The following is a 20300-nucleotide window of genomic DNA, read 5'->3' as shown; positions in this document are numbered from 1 at the left end:
GTGAGCCACCATGCCCGCTCATCACATTCTTAAACAGAGAATTTTATTGTTGAAGAGAAACCAGTTAGTACATTGTTTCTTTTGGCAAAAGAATTTTGAGAATTGCTTCTAAATGAACAGAATATGGATTTACATTGGTCAAAATATGACTCTTGCTGTCTATACCAGGACTTTAATTTTTGTGTTATGGGTAATTGTTCTTCACAGGGATTTGGTAATGTGGGCCTACACTCTATGAGATATTTACATCGTTTTGGTGCTAAATGTATTGCTGTTGGTGAGTCTGAGGGGAGTATATGGAATCCAGATGGTATTGACCCAAAGGAACTGGAAGACTTCAAATTGGTATTAATACATTTTTATAGCATAGACACTAAATATAAATATTTAAACTCTGGTGCAGCTATTAATTGTGATTTTCAATCAACGGCAGCAACATGGGTCCATTCTGGGCTTCCCCAAGGCAAAGCCCTATGAAGGAAGCATCTTGGAGGCCGACTGTGACATACTGATCCCAGCTGCCAGTGAGAAGCAGTTGACCAAATCCAACGCACCCAGAGTCAAAGCCAAGGTGACAACATTATAGAAACCAGAACCAACATTATCAATGTGAATGACGTTAGGGGGGTCATAGAAGAGTCTGATTGAGTTTTCTCTTTCTTTTTAGCAGCTTTATTGGCACATACTGCACATACCATACAGTTCCCCCATTTAAGGTACATAATTTAATGGCTTTTAGCTACCGGCACAGAGTTGTGCAACCATTACCAAAACAAACGCATCTGCCTGACACTCCTGTAAAAAAAAAAAACAAGCAAACAAACAAAAAAAAACCTAGATAAATAGAAAAGTGAAAGGTAGTTTTATACACTTGGCAGAGAAAAATAACCTCTATTTAACTTTAACTGAAACTGTGCTTCTCCCCACAGCCCCTTGTTCATATATGCACATCTCTTGCCCTCAGTGGAGGGGATTTGACGGTGGTGTTCGCATTTCTCTATGTTCCTGACTCTCTTGCAGATCATTGCTGAAGGTGCCAATGGGCCAACAACTCCAGAAGCTGACAAGATCTTCCTGGAGAGAAACATTATGGTTATTCCAGTAAGTCATCTATATTTATTAGGCTTTATATGTACTTAGAATCATAATAGTCTTTTGCAAGGAATTTGGAGGAAGAGAGGAATTATTAGTCTCCCAAGCTCTAGTGAATTCATCTTTTTCACTTTTGAGAAAATATAGTAGAAGCATGGTTAATTCTAAGCCTGTTAATTTTCACTTTGATTGAAACATTTATTCCAATTTCAGGCTCTTTACTGAATGTCTTTAGCCTTCTAAGAGTCTGGTTATATAAATGTGTACTGTGTTAGAAACACTATTCTAACTAAAGCTCTTAAGATTTTCTATATGATTCCTAACCTTATGCATTTCAAGTGCCCTTTCCAGCTTTACTCAGAAAACTAATATGAGGAACACGTGCTCAGGTTTTTTAGCAAGTAAACATGAGTCTACACCAAAAAGTTACTAGAAATTAATGTGGGCTTGGAATATATTTTAAAGAACCCCCTTTGCTGAAAGCACTTAAGACATTTAATGTAACTGAAATGGGCTACCCTTAGGTAATAGGAGAAAGAATCCTGTCTTCTGAGAGGCCCTGTGGACAGTCCAGTCCAACTGGTTGGTGGGCAAGCCATTTAGTCTGAGAACTAACTTCTGGTAGAGAAGAGGCTCTAACCAAAGATTATTAACTTTCCTTGATTAATAAGCCAAAAAATGATTTTTTTTTTCCCTAAATAGAAAAAGCCTTAGATGGAATTGGGCGGGGTGGGAAGGAGTGTTAATTAAGTGTGAAATTCCTGATACTGGCTAAAATATATTTGCGATATTTGAAGTCCAGTCTACCTTGGTATTGAAATTAAGGTCTTAGGTTCATTTTCAGCTTTTACGAAAACCATCATCTTCTAATTTCTTTGGTGTCTTATTTTTGTGCCTAGGATCTCTACTTGAATGCTGGAGGAGTGACAGTATCTTACTTTGAGTGGCTGAAGAATCTAAATCATGTCAGCTATGGCCGTTTGACCTTCAAATATGAAAGGGATTCTAACTACCACTTGCTCAGTGAGTATCGATAATCTTGTTCGCCAAAACTCATCTTTTGAGCCAGCTGAAAGGCTGTAAAAAGGTCCACTTAAGAGAACTGATCCCTTTGGGAAAGAATTGAGTCTCAGAAAAGAAAATAATATTTTGTCTCATGAAACTTAGACCAAAAATGCACAATGTCTTTCTGGATATTAACTCTCCCATGTATTATATCCAGAGTTTTATTCTGTGATGTAATATTCACAGAATATAATCTACATTTTTTTTTTTCTTTTTTTGAGAGGGAGTCTCGCTCCATCGCCGAGGCTGGAGTGCAGTGGCACGAACTCGGCTTACTGTAGCCTCCGCCTCCCAGGTTCAAGCAATTCTCCTGCCTCACCCTCCCAAGTAGCTGGGGCTACAGGCACTCACCGCCACGCCCGGCTAATTTTTGTATTTTTAATAGAGACGGGGTTTCACCATGTTGGCCAGGATAGCCTTGATCTCCTGACCTCATGATCTGCCTGCCTCAGCCTCCCAAAGTGCTGGGATTACAGGCGTGAGCCACTGTGCCCAGCCAATAATATTTTTTTAAGTGTGATTTTAAAACTCCACTGTCGATACTAATTTCTGTCTCTGGTTGCTCTTAGTAAAGGCCTATCTAGTGTCAAGAATTGTTTTTGAGACTCCTGATGAGAATACTTGTTTTTCTTTGACTAGAGTAAGCTCCACAGTTAAGAGTAGAATTTCTCATCTAGTTGAAATAAGACCAAGACCTCCTACTGAGCTTCTGTACTCAGCCCACTGTGAGAATCTGGGTGAAGTGTTCCATCTATTTCCTTTTCTTTTTCCCCCAGCATTTTCTTTTTAATAGAGCCAAGGAAAAACCCTGGTAATGGGTGTTATGGAAACAGAGCAGTGACCTAAATTCACATTTATATAGGAAATTGGCAATGTGTTTTATTCCTTCCTGACTTTTAAATGATTAACCCTTTTATGTCATTAAAACTCTGTATAAGGCCAGGCGCAGTGGCTCATGCCTGTAATCCCAGCACTTTGGGAGGCCAAGGCAGATGAATCACGAGGTCAGGAGGTCGAGACCATCCTGGCTAACACGGTGAAACCCCGTCTCTACTAAAAATACAAAAAATTAGCTGGGCGTGGTGGCGCACGCCTGTAGTCCCAGCTACTCGCAAGGCTGAGGCAGGAGAATGGCGTGAACCCGGGAGGCGGAGTTTGCAGTGAGCTGAGATCACGCCTCTACACTGCAGCCTGGGTGACAGACCACGACTCTGTCTATATAAGTTTTTGGGTTACAGTTATAGTTTGGGACTACTTTTGATTCTACTTTTTTTTTTTTTTTTTTCTGTTAGCAATATCTTGATCTCGTTATTTTTTTGTAGTGTCTGTTCAAGAGAGTTTAGAAAGAAAATTTGGAAAGCATGGTGGAACTATTCCCATTGTACCCACGGCAGAGTTCCAAGACAGGATATCGGTGAGTGTGGTGACCCCACAGTTGTACTTCACACATGCTCCCTGCTCTTTCCTTCAGACAGAGCTAGTTAGATGGATTTCATTTGCGGCATAGTCTTTGTAATTAGCTTGACAGTAAGTGCGTGACGTGTGTTTTGTACCTTTCCTTTTCATTACATTCTAAAACTGGAGTAAGAATCCTACTGACTACTAACAAATTTAAAATAAATTTGGTATTTTTCACGCACGTGTTTTAACAGTGAAGGATTATTATGTATTTTAATTATTTTAAGCTTCAGAGAAATAGGAAGAATTGAAAAGCAAGCATTAGATTGAACTATATGGGAGTCCAAGAGTTTGAGACCAACCTGGGGAACATAGTGAGTCCCCATCTCTACAAAAATAAAGAAAGAAACAAGAGGCCAGGCATGGTGGCACACGCCTGTAATCCCAGCACTTTGGGAGGTCAAGGCGGGTGGATCACGAAGTCAAGTCATCGACACCATCCTGGCCAACATGGTGACCCCGTCTCTACTAAAAATACAAAAATTAGCCAGGCGTGGTGCTACGCGCCTATAGTCCCAGCTACTTGGGAGGCTAAGGCAGGAGAATCACTTGAACCCGGGAGGTGGAGGTTGCAGTTAGCCGAGATTGCACCACTGCACTCTAGCCTGAGCAACAGAGAGATACTCCGTTCCCGCCGCCACCACCCTCCTCCCCCCGCCAAAAAAAAGAAAGGAGGGATGGAGGGAGGGAAACTTCTTTACCAGTAAATGATGGAAGACAGGAAAAACAAAAGTCCATAACACATAAGCCTGGGGGAAAAATTTAACCTCATTGTTAAAGAAATACAAATTGAAAAAGAGTTTTTTTTTTTTTAATGTATTAACAAAAACAATGGATCTTATGTTCTCCATATATGTAGTGAAACAGTTGTACCTTTATTCTAGTGACGGTGCAGATTGGTGCAGCTCTTTGGAAAATGTGAAGTTATTAAAGTGTTCCTGCCATTTGGTGCTATGACAATCTCCCCTCTGGGAATTTATCCTAAGAAAATAATTCAAAAGAGGAGGAACCACTCCATGCACGATGATGTTGTTGAAACTATGTGTAGGCCAGGTGCGGTGGCTCACGCCTATAATCCCAGCACTTTGGGAGGCCAAGGCAGGTGGCTCACCTGAGTTCAGGAGTTCAAGACCAGCCTGGCCAACATGGTGAAACTCCGTCTCTACTAAAAATACAAAAAATTAGCCAGGCATGGTGGCACACACCTGTAGTCCCAGCTACTCGGGAGGCTGAGGCAGGAGAATCGCTTGAACCCAGGAGGCAGAGTTTGGAGTGAGCCAAGAAATGCGCCGCTGCACTCCAGCCTGGGCAACAAGAGCGAAACTCCATCTCAAAAAAAAAGAAATGGTGTAAACAGTTTTTAAATTTGGTTTTATTTAAAGTTTAGGAGCAGGGAAATGGCTGACTTATATCTTATAATACATCTTAGGAAATATTCACTCATAGTTTAAGAATATATTACAATGGGTAAGTTATATCTTCTTTTTTTTTTGGTTTTTTTTTTTTTTTTGAGACAGAGTCTCGATCTGTCACCCAGGCTGGAGTGCAGTGGTGCGATTTCGGCTCACTGCAACCTCTGCCTCCCAGGTTCAAGCAATTCTCCTGCCTCAGCCTCCTGAGTAGCTGGGATTACAGGCGCCCGCCACCACACCCAGCTAATTTTTTTGTATTTTTAGTACAGACGGGGTTTCACCTTGTTGGTCAGGCTGGTCTCAAACCCCTGACCTCGTGATCCACCCGCCTCGGCCTCCCAAAGTGCTGGGATTACAGGCGTGAGCCACCGCGCCCGGCCGTCAATATATCTCCTTATGAAATATTCAGTGATGGAAAACAGTTCTGAGACTATATTGCAACATGGGAAAAAGTTAAAGATTTTGTTGTAAAGAAAGAAAAAATGCTTTACCCATTCTAGGTACTAACCGTTCCCCTCAGTAAACTTCCTATTTCCTAGAGTGATGTCTTTGTTCTGGTCCTTTTATCTGGAATACACTGATCTCCTCCCTGCTTAAGTGTCACTGCAGTTCTGTGGCTCTCTCTGAAAGTCTCCTGTGTGCCACTGTTTCGTACATAACATCCATCCCAAGTGGCTAGCAGTGCATCGGAAGGGCTTGCGCTGCTACTGTCCCTGCCAGAGGGCTGTTCACCCCTCCCTTTGGTCACCCCACTGCCCAGCATATGCCTTGTCAGTTAAAAAAATAAAAGTTTTCTCAAGCTCTCTCCCTCTAGTTTTCCCCTGCCCCTGTTTGGCACTATCAGGACCCACATCATGACCCTGCCATGTTTCCACTGTCCCTCATCCCCCTAGTGCCCTCACTTCCCTCCTTATCTAACTTAAATTCCGTGCTCCATCATTACAGTCACTCCCCGGTCTTGTTTCCTTTGTCATACTCCCTTGTTAACACCTAAGCCCTGATTAAATCCCAGCAGCCCTGATTAAATCCCGTGCCTCTACCCTGTAGGAGGCCCTGCTGGCAGTTCACACCCTGACCACTAACCTCAAGTAGGCGCTCAGAGCTGCCCAGCAGTCATACTGCTTTTCCGTGTTCCATTCATTCTCCCCGTCTCCTGAGTGATTACATCACATTTTCTCCTCTTCTCACTGCCCTGCATTTCAGCTCATGACCTGCTATCTGTTCACAGATAAAACTGATGCAGCCTGGGAGCTTCCGCATCTACCCAGCTCCTGGTACCTGTACCCAGTCCTGTGTCATCTCTCTTCAAATAGATCAGCTCTTTGTGCTTTCATTTCTTAGGTCCAGTTCTTGTTGTGGGCATTGGATGGTTTTTCCTCAGATACACTGCTCTAGCAAGTCTGCTCCTCTCTCCTACATCAGCAGTTTCCCTCTGAGTCATTCCCCTCAGCTTACCAAATGCTGTTTTAAAAAATGTATAAATCTTAATCCCACTTCCCCTTCCAGTATTGCCATTTGTTTCCTGTAGAGCAAACCTCCTTGGAAGAGTTGTATATACTCAGCCTCCAATTCTTCTTTACTTGAACCTACTCCACCAAGACTATTCTTGTCAAGACAGCCAGTGACACCAGCATTGCCAAATCCAGTAGCTATTTTTCAGTCCTCATCTTGCTTGACCTATCAGCAGTTCTTGTTACAACTGACACCCCCACCTTGAAACATTTTCTTCTCTTAGCTTCCAGGATACCACATTCTCCTGGTTTTCTCCCTACCTCACTAAACATTTCTTCTCAATTGCCTCTTGCTGGTATCTCTTCAACTCTTCACTCTCCTAACATTGGAAGGCCTGCGTCCCTAAACCACTTCTCTATCTAGATTGAAAACTTCAGTGATCCACTTAGCCTTGTGGTTTGAAGTCCATGTATATACACTCTCTTCCCACTACAATATAAAGTCTGTGAGAACAGAATTTTGATTTTATTCTCTACTATGTCCCCTAGTACCTGGAAGAGTATGTACTCAGTAAGTGTCCAAACTATATCAGTGACCCATTTTAAGTTTTTATCAGGCATATGTGTTTTGTAGCTCTGTATGTCACCTTAAGAGTGGTAGTGAGTTAATTGTCCTTAATTTTTTAGAAAGCATTCCAAGAAACAAATTAGGAAAGAGAGAAACTGACTTGATGGTGGAGGCCCTGAGTCATATCCCAGCTCTGAAAATAGCTATCTGTAACCTTGGCCATCTTCTCTGGTCCTTAGTTTCCTCATCAGTAAAATTAAAAAGCTGCTGAGATCTACACAGCTTTAAAAGTTGCTGGCACTACTGAATACATACGCAGAATTCTACCCCAAAGCCGCTATGGGGTTTAATCAGATTCCTTTCTGTGTTCTCTGTGGTGTCCCTGTTCTCTGGGGAGCTGAGGCGAACGCACCGTGGCATGAACAGTGTAACACATTGCTCAGTGCATCTGCGTCTCCATGAGTGGAGGGTGCTCATCTCACTCCATGCCCTCATGTCTCTAGGTCCAAAAACTGTCTTCATTGTTGTACTATAATCTTATTTCATGAGTATTTGTTTGCTGTCAAATATAATAAAAATAAATTGTGATCAACAAGCAACTGCTTCAGTAAGTATCAAGATACTGTATCTTTGATACTGTGCAGAAATGACATATCTTAGCTAAAAGACAAAAAATTCTGTCTGGTTGTATATTGACTTGAGAATCCTTTGTCATCTTATACAGGGACACAAAGCAGGTCTTTGTGGTTTTGTTAAACTTGTGTTCTTTTCCCTAATAGGGTGCATCTGAGAAAGACATCGTGCACTCTGGCTTGGCATACACAATGGAGCGTTCTGCCAGGGTATGTGTGCAGATGCTGTTTGCCTTCCAGCTAGTCACATGAAGTGCAACTCAACCATGCTATCTCAGCCGCCAGACTGTATGTGCTGATAGAAAACATCAATCTGTTCAATGGTCCTCATTTGTGTGTAGCAAAACACATGTTTTTTCAGTCTCAGATGATGAGCAATTTTTTAGAGTCTTCAAATATGTTTTTGAGGCTTTGGAAAGAAATAATAAGGCTGATTTAGGAGGTAATGATGTTGGCAGCTAGCCCAGTATGGAGTAGTTAGCCAAACTGGATCGTAGCTCCATGTGCCACTACGTTATAGCTACGGGAGTCTACCTTACTATAGAATTTGGTATAAGCAAAAGTTATTTTGACTGCTTGATCCCTACTTTAAGGCCTCAACCACAGTTTGAGTCCAGTTTTCCTAATTTCTTCTTGGGTTCAGATTCTATCTGCTTGGATTTATGATGAAATAGCATAAGCAGATATTGGTGAAGAAGGTGGTGCTTCTTAGGGCTGTTGTTTTTCTTGTTAATTTTTGATCGAGATAGGGTGTATGTGGTATAAATTCATCCTTTCAAAGTATTAAATTCGGCATCCTTTATTATATATTTGAGCCATCACCACTTTATAATTCTAGAACATTTTCATCACTCCCTTCTTTTTTTTTTTTTTTTTTTTTTTTGAGACGGAGTTTCGCCCTGTTGCCCAGGCTAGAGTGCAGTGGCGCACTTTCAGCTCACTGTAACCTCCACCTCCCAAGTTCAAGCAATTCTTGTCCCTTAGCCTCCCGAGTAGCTGGGATTACAGGCGTGAGCCACCATGCCCAACTAATTTTTGATTTTGTTTTCATTTTGTTTAGTTTTTTGAGATGGAGTCTCGCTCTGTCACCCAGCTGGAGTGCAATGGTGCAATCTCTGCTCACTGCAACCACCGCCTCCTGGCTTCAAGCAATTCTCCTTCCTCAGTCTCCTGAGTAGCCGGGATTACAGGCGCCCACCCCCACACCCGGTTAATTTTTTGTATTTTTAATAGAGATGGGGTTTCACCATATTGGTCAGGCTGGTCTCGAACTCCTGACCTCAAGTGATCCACCTGCCTCAGCCTCCCAAAGTGCTGGGATTACAGGTGTGAGCAACCGCACCCCTGCCTAATTTTTGTATTTTTAGTAGAGACAGGGTTTTACCATGTTGGCGAGTCTGGTCTTGAACTCCTGAGCTCAAGTGATCTGCCTACGTCGGCCTCCCAGAGTGCTGGGATTACAGGCGTGAGCCACCGCACCCAGCCACCCCATTGTTAAGTCCAGAGAATTAGGCCCTCCTGCCTAGAGGTTCTGCTGCTAGAGTAGTTTGTCTTTGGCTGCCCAAGTCCTGCCTTGAAACAATGAGAGGGTAACTTGGACCAGGCCTGTCTGGGCCTTGTGTGTTTATGGCCTGGCCACTTGAGTCAGGATCATCTTCACTGCATTTTCTCTTTCATTTCAGCAAATTATGCGCACAGCCATGAAGTATAACCTGGGATTGGACCTGAGAACAGCTGCCTATGTTAATGCCATTGAGAAAGTCTTCAAAGTGTACAATGAAGCTGGTGTGACCTTCACATAGATGGATCATGGCTGACTTCCTCACTATCCTCTTCACATGTAACTTCTGCAGACCTATCACAAGTTTACATGTAACCACAGAAATCCCTTTCTCTCCTGACTCATTAATAATGGATACCATTCTCAACAAGTCAATCCAAATCAGCCCGTTAAGGAGAAAGAAATTAAGGTTAGCGGATCATGTACAAGCTGAGTGTGAAAGTAGAAATCACCTACACCAGAGAGCCATTTTGGTATTTTGCCTTTAAATAAAAAGCCTCCTCTATCTGGCTTTGCAGCCTTGCTCTGTGGCTTTTCCCAACACAATCAGTGCTAGTGCTGGGGAGGAACAGTCAAGAGCAGTCAGTTGCTTGCTTATTTTGCTCTGGATGAGTCTGGGACACACTGTAACTTTAACACATTTAAGAAGTAGGTGTGTGGCCTTTTCAGAAGGTGGCATGGTCCTCAAGTGAGTTCTTAGTATTTTATATCAGCAAAATAATTCAATTTTGCAGGTTGCAAACAAATATAAAACCTGTTTCTGTTTATGAATATTATTCTTTTAGAATAGAATAAGTACATGCTGCTGTAATAAAATTGCCTTTAATCACTTAACAAGCCTAACCTTGACTCAAACAGTGAATGCCTATAGAAATAATAAATGAAAAAAACTAGTATTTTTATATCATAAAACAATGTCATTTATAGCTTATCATTCATGTATTGTCCAGCAGACATTAAAAGCCCTGTGGATAATTAAGTTATCTTCATACCTGCAAAATGGTGGAGGCTATTTTCATTAAAACTGTCAGAATTTGCTTACTATAATTATGATACAGTCCAAAGAATGCAGTCACTTTTTATCATGTTAACTAATTGTTCTCTTTTGAAGATCTATGGTTGACTAATTAAACAATAATTCAAGTAGAGTGTCCCAGAAAAAAACCACTTGGGCTCCCTGTTTGGAGTCTGGCTGGCTCTGAGCATTGCCAATGGCCCCTACTCACCTGACTTTGTATCCTCTCCTTTTAGAGGCTTTGCATTCTGCACCCAGCTTCACTAACAGTGGGCTGAAAACATCCTTGGGTTGAGTGTTTCATTTGGGAGTTATTTGGCCAGGGCCTTTTGAACAGTAGTGTCCCCATGAAGTGCTAGATAATATATGTGTAAGAGTCAGCTTTTTTTTTTTTTTTAACTCTAACACCCTTCAGAAATTTCTAACTACTTTGTAACTGCATGGCTTAACCTGGTGATAAAAGCAGTTATTAAAAGTCTACGTTTTCCAAAACTTACGCTTCTTTTCTGTGTTTTTACATGTGGTAGTTTCTCTTTTCATAAGTTATAATACTGCAATTGGATTTCTGAAATGTTTATAGCGACCACCTGTATAACATTTCCTTCCACTTTATTGTGAGCTGCTCAGATTTTATTCTTGAATTGTTTTTTTTGTTGTTGTTGTTCGGTGCTTTACACGTTCTGAGAAACTTCCCTAGTAACAAACTATAGAAATGATCCCTGAAAGCATAGTCTTTATTCTCGAATTATTTTGTGTTTTATTAAATAATATCAACAGCTGTTCTTGAGGAAGAGGCTCTAATGTTGAAAGCTGATAGTGAAGTAACTTTTAGTGCCGTTTTTCACTAAAGGGGATTTAATGTGGAATAATTTAGCCACAGAATGTAACAACTATTGAAGAGAGAATACTAACTGTAATCAGAACTGGATTCTAGACTTGATTCCACCAGTTACTTAACTGCCAGTGTGAAGCCTGACTTTCATTTGGTCTTTGTCCGTATGTCACAGTTCTGCCTCTTCATGCTCCTGACATCGGGTCAGTCAGATAAACAGGCCCCCAGTATATGGGCATAGTGAGCCCTTCCCCAGCATGGTGGTGTCTATCTGCACTCTAGGTGGGCTACTAAAATATGTAAGGGGGAAAGTGATAAAAAAAACCAGTTCCAGAATGTTAGAATAATGGTGGGGCAGCAGATTTAAGTCATGTGAATGTGGGATAAGTCTTAGTGGTGGCCTTTGACTATATATTGGAAATACTGATTTTTTTTTGGTTGGGGGGTTGGTTTTTGTTTTTTGAGACAGTGTCTTGCTCTGTCACCCAGGCTGGAGTGCGGTGGTGCAATCACGGCTCACTGCATCCTCTACCTCCTGGGATCAAGCAGTTACTCTACCTCAGCCTCCTGAGTAGCTAGGACCACATGTATGGGTACGACACCTGGCTAATTGTTTTTATTTTTTTGTAGACACGAGGTCTCCCTATGTTGCCCAGGCTGGTCTCACACTCCTGGACTCAAGTGATCCTCCCACCTTGGCCTCCCAAAGTACTAGGATTACAGGCATGAGCCACCATGCCTGGCCAATGGTAATTTTTTAAAGATTAATGTTGAGGAGTATTGTTGATAGTAATATTAGAAAACTAAATTGCCTGTGCTAGCTATATAAAGATGAGAGCACTAGTGTCAGTAATTTTGGCTCCTGAAGGTTTTAGTTTTTAAAAATCTGGTCAATTACTTTTTTTACCTTGACAGAAATTTTCTTTTTTTTTTTTTTTTTTTGAGACGGAGTCTCGCTCTGTCCCCGAGGCTGGAGTGCAGTAGCGTGATCTTGGCTCACTGTAACCCCCCGCCCCCTGGGTTCAAGCAATTCTGCTGCCTTAGCCTTCCTAGCAGCTGGGACTACAGATGCGTGCCAGCACGCCCAGCTAATTTTCTCGTATTTTGATTAGAGATGGAGTTTCACCATATTGGCCAGGCTGGTCTCAAACTCCTGACCTCATGATCCACCCACCTTGGCCTCCCAAAGTGCTGGGATTATAGGCGTGAGCCACTGTGCCCGACCTATTTTCAATTATTTTTAAAACTCACACACGATACTCAAGTTACTTGCTTCTGAAATAGCCATAGATGACTTATATAGCACCTGAAGAAGACTTAACTGGTGCTTTATGAGCCTCTACACCAGTGTATTCCAATATCCCTGATTAAGGAGATGAGAAGTAAAGGCATGAATTTTCAGTGCTTTTGGCACCCTAACTAGTAGGATTGGTCATTCCTTTTTTCTATATTTTTTCTCTTTTCCTTTTTTTTTTTTTTTTTTTTTTTAACTCCATGACTAGCCAAAGAGCTGATTTACTTTTTTAAAAACGCTTGGCATGGCTGAGAACGGAGGCTCACGCCTGTAATCTCAGCACTTTGGGATGCCCAGGCAGGCGGATCACAAGGTCAGGAGATGGAGACCATCCTAGCTAACATGGTGAAATTCCATCTCTACTAAAAATACAAAAAAATTACCCGGGCGTGGTGGCAAGCGCCTGTAGCCCCAGCTACTTGGGAGGCTGAGGCAGGAGAATGGCGTGAACCCAGGAGGCGGAGCTTGCAGTGAGCCGAGATCACGCCACTGCACTCCAGCCTGGGCCACAGAGCGAGACTGTCTCAAAAAAAAAAGAAAAGCCTGGCATGTTAACTCACAAGCAAATAAATTCCATATTCACTAAACATCCCTGACAGGCTTTCCCAGCCCTGCTGTTTGTTAAGGTAGTCAAAGCATGGCGCATGAAGAAAACTACATCTATGGATATTGTACAAAATATTGTTTTTATGATTTTTAAATATTTTTAACAGACTTTTATTGACTTGTGTTTGTATTTTTATCAAACATACTTCATTTATTTATTTATTTTGAGACGAAATCTCACTCTATCACCCAGGCTGGAGTGCAGTGGTGTGATCTTGGCTTACCGCAACCTCCGCCTTCCAGGTTCAAGCGATTCTCCTGCTTCAGCCTCCGGAGTAGCTGGGATTACAGGCATGCGCCACCATGCCCAGCAAATTTTCGTATTATTAGTAGAGACGGGGTTTCACCATGTTGGCCAGGCTGGTCTCGAACTCCTAACTTCGGGTGATCCACCTGCTTCAGCCTCCCAAAGTGTTGGTATTATAGGCATGAGCCACCACGTCCAGCCTCAAACATACTTCAGTTTTTCACCTCAGCACTGTTGACATTTTAGGCTATGTAATTCTCTCTGCCTTGTAGGATGTTTAGTAATATCCCTGGCCTCTACACATTAGATGTCAGGAAGACCCCCTCAGTTATAACAATGACAAATATATTCAGATTGCCAAATGTCCCCTGTGGAACAAATTCATCCCTTGTTATGAACCATGATCCAGAGAGCCAAATAGTGATACAAGGTTTATTGTTCACAATAGCTCGTCCCCTCCAATCCAGACACCACCTGCCTCACCATTTTCCACTGCCCCAAGGCAACCACTTTCAGCAGTCTTAAAATGTTTCATTTTTATTCTATTTAAAGCCTTTGCTCATTTTTAAATTGGGTTTTGTCCGCATTATTGAGTGGTAAGGGTGCTTTACATATTCCACAGCCAGTTGTGGTAGTATAGGCCTATGGTCCCAGCTACTCAGAAGGCTGAGGCAGGAGGATCACCTGAGCCCAGAAGTTCAACACTAGTCTAGGCAACATAGCAAGACCCTATCTCTAAATGAATTTTTGAAATATATATTCTAGATAATTGACCTTTATCATGCATATAATTTGCAAATATTTCCTCTCAATCTGTTGTCTTTGCACTTTCTTGATAGTCTCCTTTTTAATCTTGAGAAAACATAATTTTTCCTCTGGTTGGTGTGCTTTAGGGTGTATGTAAGAAACCATTGCCTAATCTATAGTCATGCAGATAGATATATCCCTATGGTTTTTTGTTGTTGTTGTTGTTTGTTTTTTGTTTTGAGACGGTGTCGCTCTGTCGTCCAGGCTGGAGTGCAGTGGTGTGATCTCACGGCTCATGGCTAAGTGCAGCCTCTACCTCCTAGGCTCAAGCAATCCTCCCCCTTCAGCCTCCCAAGTAGCTGGGACTATAGGCCCATACCACCACCAAGCACAGCTAATTTCTGTATTTTTGGAGAGACAAGGTCTTGCCATGTTGCCCAGGCCAGTCTTGAACTCCCAGGCTCAAGCAATCCGCCCACCTTGGCCTCCCAAAGTGCTAGGATTACAGGTGTGAGCCACTGTGCCCTGGCCTAGAAAGATTTTTTTAAGAAATAGTGACCAGGCCAGGCGCAGTGGCTAACATGGTGAAACCCCATCTTTACTAAAAATACAAAAAATTAGCAGGTGGGCAAGGTGGTGGGCGCCTGTAGTCCCAGCTACTGGGGAGGCTGAAGCAGGAGAATGGTGTGAACCCAGGAGGCGGAGCTTGCAGTGAGCCGAGATCGCGCCACTGCACTCCAGCCTGGGCAACAGAGCGAGACTCCGTCTCTAAATAAATAAATAAATAAATAAATAATACAAATAGTGACCAAAAATATCCCACATTTGATGGGAGTTGTGAATCTACACATTCAAGATGCTCAACAAATTCAAAGCAGGATAAACTAAAAGAGATCCACACTGAGGCACATTATTATCAAATTGTAGAAAGTTAAAGACAGGAAAGCAGCAAGAGGTAAGTGATTCATCCTGTACAAGGGATCTTCAGTAAGATTAACAGTTGCTTATCAGAAATCATGGAGTACAGAAGGCAGTAGGACACTTCTTCCCCTCTCTCCCACTGACAGATGATATATTAAAAGTTCTGACAGCAAAAAGTCAACCAAGAATCCTATATCTTTCAAAAAAAAAAAAAACCTCTAAAAATGAAGGAAACTAAGACATTCCCAGAAAAGTCAAGGGAGTTTATCATTAGTAAACTTGTGTTATAAAGAATGCTAAAGTCTCCCCATGTTACTCTCAGGGAAGAAAAAAAAAAAGAGAATGCAAAAGTGGAGCTGGGGCCAGGCATGGTGGCTCACGCCTGTAATCTCAGCACTTTGGGAGGCCAAGGCAGGTGGATGGAGTTTGAGACCAGCCTGGCCAATATGGTGAAACCCCATTTCTACTAAAAATACAAAAAAATTACCTAGGCATGGTGGCGTGCACCTGTAGTCCCAGCTGACTGAGGCTGAGGCACGAGAATCGCTTGAGTCCGGGAGGTGGAAGTTGCAGTGAGCTGAGATGGTGCCACTGCACTCCAGCCTGGACAACAGAGCAAGACTCCATCTCAAAAAGAAAAAGGGGGGTTGGGGGAGCTCAGCATGGGTTCACGCTTGTAATTTCAGCACTTTGGGAGGCTGAAGTGGGATCACCTGAGGCCAGGAGTCCACAAGCAGCCTGGGTGACGTAAGGAGACCCCATCTATACAAAATAAAAATAATCAGCCAGACAGGGTAGCTCAGGCCTGTGGTCCTAGCTATTCAGGAGGCTGAGGCAGGATGATTGCTTGCAGCCAGCAGTTTAAGACTAGCCTGGACAACATAGACCCCATCTCTACAAAATATAAATTTAAAAAATTAACTGGCCATGGTGGTATGCATCTGTAGTTCCAACTACTCATGATGCTCACTTGAGACCAGAAGTTGGAGGTTACAGTGAGCTCTGATCACACCACTGCACTCCAGCCTGGTTGACAGAGCAAGAACCTGTCACTAAACAAAAATAATGAATAAAAATATAAGAGTTCTTGGCCAGGCACAGTGGCTCATGCCTGTAATACCAGCACTTTGGGAGGCTGATGTGGGTAGATCACCTGAGGTCAGGAGTTTGAGGCCAGCCTGGCCAATATGGTGAAACCCTATCTCTACTAAAAATACAAAAATTAGCACGTGCCTGTAATCCCAGCTACGTGGAAGGCTGAGGCAGGAGAATCACTTGAATGTGGGAGGCAGAGGTTGCAGTGAGTGGAGATTGCACCACTGCACTCCAGCCTGGGCAACAGAGCAAGACTCGGGCTCAAAAAAAAAAGCTAAAGTGAGTCCTTCAGGCTAAAATGAAAGGATACAAGATAGTAACTCAAAGCTATATGAAGAAATAAAGAGCACTGGTAAATGCAACTATGTCGCTAAATATAAAAGCTAGTATTACTGTATTTTGGGTATGCTATTCCTCTTTGTGATTTAAAAAATGCATAAAGGCCGGGTGCGGTGGCTCAAGCCTGTAATCCCAGCACTTTGGGAGGCCGAGGCAGGTGGATCATGATATCAGGAGATCGAGACCATCCTGGTTAACATGGTGAAACCCTGTCTCTACTAAAAATACAAAAAATTAGCTGGGCATGGTAGCGGGTGCCTGTAATCCCAGCTACTCAGGAGGCTGAGGCAGAAGAATGGCATGAACCCAGGAGGCGGAGCTTGCAGTGAGCCGAGATTGCGCCACTGCACTCCAGCCTGGGCGACAGAGCGAGACTCCTTCTCAAAAAAAAAAAAAAAAAAAAAAAAAGGCATAAAATAATATGGATCTATGTTAAAAGGCACTAATTGTTTAAAGACATAATTTGTAACAATATAGGTAGGGGACAGAGAAAGAAGCAGAGTTAATGTATGCTATTGAAGCTGAGTTGCTATCAGTCTGAACTAGACTTTGAACTCAGCATGTTAAATGAAATCTTCATAGTAGCCACTAAAAAAATAACTTTTAAAATATACAGAAAAGAATTTAAGAAAGGATCAAAATATTACAGGATAAATCATTAACCAAACACAAAAGAAGGTACTGAGGAGCAAAACACTTTATGTAGAAACTAAACAGCATGATGACGTAAGTAAGTTCTTTGGTGTATAGGTTTTTCTGTTTTTCTTTTTTGGGGTTTGTCTGAGACAGAGTCTTGCTCTGTCACTCAGGCTGGAGTGCAGTGTTTCATTCTCAGCTCACTGCAGCCTTTGCCTCCCAAGTTCAAGTGATACTCAGCCTCCTGAGTAGCTGGGATTGCAGGCGCCCACCACCACAGCCAGGTAATTTTTTGTATTTTTAGTAGAGACAGGGTTTCACTACATTGGCCAGGCTACTCTCGAGCTCCTGGCCTCAAGTGGCCCACCTGCCTCGGCCTCCCAAAGTGCCAGGCACAGGCATGAGCCACTGCACCCGGCCTGTTTGGGGTTTTTTTGAGACGGGGTCTAGCTCTGTTGCCCAGGCTGGAGTGCAGTGGCACAATCACGGCTCACTACAACCTTGACCTCCGCAGGCTCAGCTGATCCTCCCACCTCAGCCTCCTGAGTAGCTGGAACCACAGGTGTGCACCACCATGCCCAGCTTATTTTTCTATTTTTTGTAGAGACAGGAGTCTTGCTATGTTGCCCAGACTGGTCTCAAACGCCTGGGCTCAAGCAATCTGCCCACCTCAGCATCCCAAAGTGATAGGATTACAGGCCTGAGTCCAACCATAAGTAAGTTTTTGTTTTTTGTTTTTGAGTCAATCTCTCTGTCCCCCAGGCTGAAGAGCTGTGGTGCGATCATGGCTCACTGCAGCCTCACCTCCAGGCGGGAGCCACCGTGCCAGTCAATTAACTTTTTTGTTTCAGTAATCACTTTAAATGTAAATAATCTGACCAATGGAAAGATCGGCAGAATCAATTTTTTTTAAATGATGTAATACACAATCCAAATATGCAACTTACAAAATACTCACTGTAGACCCAAGACACAAATTGTTTCAAAATGAAAAGACGGAAAGAGATAATCCACGCAAATAGTAACCAAAAGAGAACTGGGGTGGCTATACTAATACCAGACAAAATAGATTTTAAGCCAAAAAATGTTACTGAAAGACATTGTATGTTGGTAAGAGAGTCAAATCACAAGAAGATGTAACAATTATAAATACGTATGAACTGAAAAAGAAAAAAAAGGGCTCTAAAATGCACAGTCTAACAAAATTGAAGGAAGAAATAGTTTTACAATAACAGAGACTTCAATACAGGCTGGAGTGCAGTGACTCTATCACAGCTCACTGCGACCTCTGCCTCCCAGACTCAAGCGATTCTCCAGCCTCAGCCTCCCCAGTAGCTGGAACTATAGGCACACGCCACCACACCCGGCCAATCTGTGTATTTTTTGTGGAGATGGGGTTTCATCATGTTGCCCAGGCTGGTCTCAAATGCCCAAGCTCAAGCAATTCGCCCACCTCAGCCTCCCAAAGTGCTGGGATTACAGGCCTGACCTACTGTGTCCAGTCAGTACCCCACCTTCAATAGTAAATAGAACATCTAGACAAAATCAGTAAGGAACTAGAGGAATTGAACAACACACTAAACCAAATAGACCTAACAGACATATAGAAAGATATCCATCTAACAAGAGCAGAATATATATTCCTTTCAAGTGCATATGGAACATTCCCCATGATAAATCATATGTTAGGTCACAAAACAATTCTCAATAAATTTTAAAAGGTCAAAATTATACAAATGACCAGGTGTGGTGGCTCACAGCTGTAATCCCAGCACTTTGTCAGGCTGAGACAGGCGGATCACTTGAGCCCAGGAGTTCAAGACCAGCCTGGGCAACATGGTGAAACCCTGTCTCTACCAAAATAAAAAATAAAAAAATTAGCCGGCTGTAGTAGTGGTGAACGCCTGTAGCCCCAGCTACTCAGGAGGCTCAGGCAGGAGGATGGCTTGAGCCTGGAAGGCAGAAGCTGCAGTGACCTGAGATCATACCACTACACTCCAGCCTGCAGGACAGAGCGGGACTTGTCTTAAAAAAAAAAAAAAAAAAAAAAACAGGCCAGGCTTGGTGGCTCATGCCTGTAATCCCAGCACTTTGGGAGGCCAAGGTGGGTGGATGACCTGTGGTCAGGAGTTCGAAACCAGCCTGGCCAGCATGGCAAAACCCCAACTCTAATAAAAAATACAAAAAATTAGCTGGGAGTGGAGGCAGGCACCTGTAATCCCAGCTACTTGGAAGGCTGAGCTAGGAGAATTGCTTGAATCCGGGAGGCAGAGGTTGCAATGAGCCGAGATCACACCACTGCACTCCACCTTGAGCAACAGACTGAGACTCTGTCTCAAAAAAAAAAAAAAAATTATGCAAAGTGTCTTTTCCAACAAAAGTGTAATGAAGCTAGAGGTCAATAACAGGAAAACCTGGAGAATTTGCAAGTAAGTGAAAGTTAAACAACATTCTTAAACAACCAGTGGCTCAAAGAAGAAATGACTAGAGAAATTGAAATACTTTCAGATGAATTAAAATAAAATGCAAGATACCAAAATTTATGAGATGGTGTGACAGGGGTACTCAGTGAAATTTATAGCTGGAAATACTTACATCAGATGGGCACGGTGGCTCATGCCTGTAATCCCAGCACTTTGGGAGGCCGAGGCGGGTGGATCGCGACCATCCTGGCTAGCACAGTGAAACCCCATCTCTACTAAAAATACAAAAAAAAAAATATTGGCCAGGTGCAGTGGCGGGCGCCTATAGTCCCAGTTACTCCGGAGGCTGAGGCAGGAGAATGGCATGAACCCAGGAGGCAGAGCTGGCAGTGAGCCGAGATCATGCCATTGCACTCCAGCCTGAGCGACAGAGTGAGACTCCATCTCAAAAAAAATAATAATAATAATAATAATAATAATAATAATAAATACTTTCATTAAAAAAGGACAATCTCATGCTTGCTTCATCAGCACATACACTAAAATTGGAACAATACAGAGATTAGCCTGGCCCCTGTGCAAGGATAACATGCAAATTCGTGAAGTGTTTCATATTTATTTTATTAAAAAAAAAAAAAAAAAGGCCGGGCACGGTGGTTTATACCTGTAATCCTGACACTTTGGGAGGCCGAGGTGGGTGGGTCATGAGTTCAGGAGATCGAGACCATCCTGGCCAATATGGTGAAACCCCGTCTCTACTAAAATACAAAAAATTAGCTGGGCATGGTGGTGCGCACCTGTATTCCCAGCTACTCAGGAGGCTGAGGCAAGGGAATCACTTGAACCCGGGGGACAGAGGTTGCAGTGAGCCAAGATCGCGCACTGTACTCAAACCTAGTGACAGAG

General features: G+C 42.7%; 1 protein-coding gene, 1 non-coding gene and 1 pseudogene across 4 annotated transcripts in view; 2 read left to right on the top strand and 1 right to left on the bottom strand.

Moving 5' to 3' along the window:
- Positions 1-10746, top strand: part of GLUD1 (glutamate dehydrogenase 1) — a 42321-nt gene extending 31575 nt beyond the window's left edge. For 2 of the 3 annotated variants that reach the window (XM_001137904.7, XM_054660324.2), the window contains exons 7-13: positions 208-345; positions 434-571; positions 1021-1101; positions 1992-2115; positions 3480-3571; positions 7826-7888; positions 9361-10746. In XM_001137904.7, coding sequence (XP_001137904.1) covers positions 208-345; positions 434-571; positions 1021-1101; positions 1992-2115; positions 3480-3571; positions 7826-7888; positions 9361-9480 — 756 coding nt within the window. In that variant the 3' untranslated portion in view covers positions 9481-10746. The remainder of the gene's footprint in view (positions 1-207; positions 346-433; positions 572-1020; positions 1102-1991; positions 2116-3479; positions 3572-7825; positions 7889-9360) is intronic. The other variant, XM_054660323.2, reaches the window with a different exon arrangement.
- A 126-nt stretch (positions 10747-10872) lies between these two features.
- LOC112204721 (small nucleolar RNA U3) lies at positions 10873-10989 on the bottom strand (annotated as a pseudogene).
- An 8920-nt stretch (positions 10990-19909) lies between these two features.
- On the top strand, positions 19910-20013 carry LOC112204634 (U6 spliceosomal RNA). Its single transcript, XR_002938308.3, has one exon. It is a non-coding gene; the product is annotated as a U6 spliceosomal RNA (small nuclear RNA).
- Positions 20014-20300: the final 287 nt, after the last annotated feature.

Source organism: Pan troglodytes, chromosome 8 (genome assembly GCF_028858775.2).
Source record: "Pan troglodytes isolate AG18354 chromosome 8, NHGRI_mPanTro3-v2.0_pri, whole genome shotgun sequence".
Classification (NCBI taxonomy): Eukaryota; Metazoa; Chordata; class Mammalia; order Primates; family Hominidae; genus Pan; species Pan troglodytes.
This window is presented reverse-complemented; position numbering and strand designations above follow the sequence as displayed.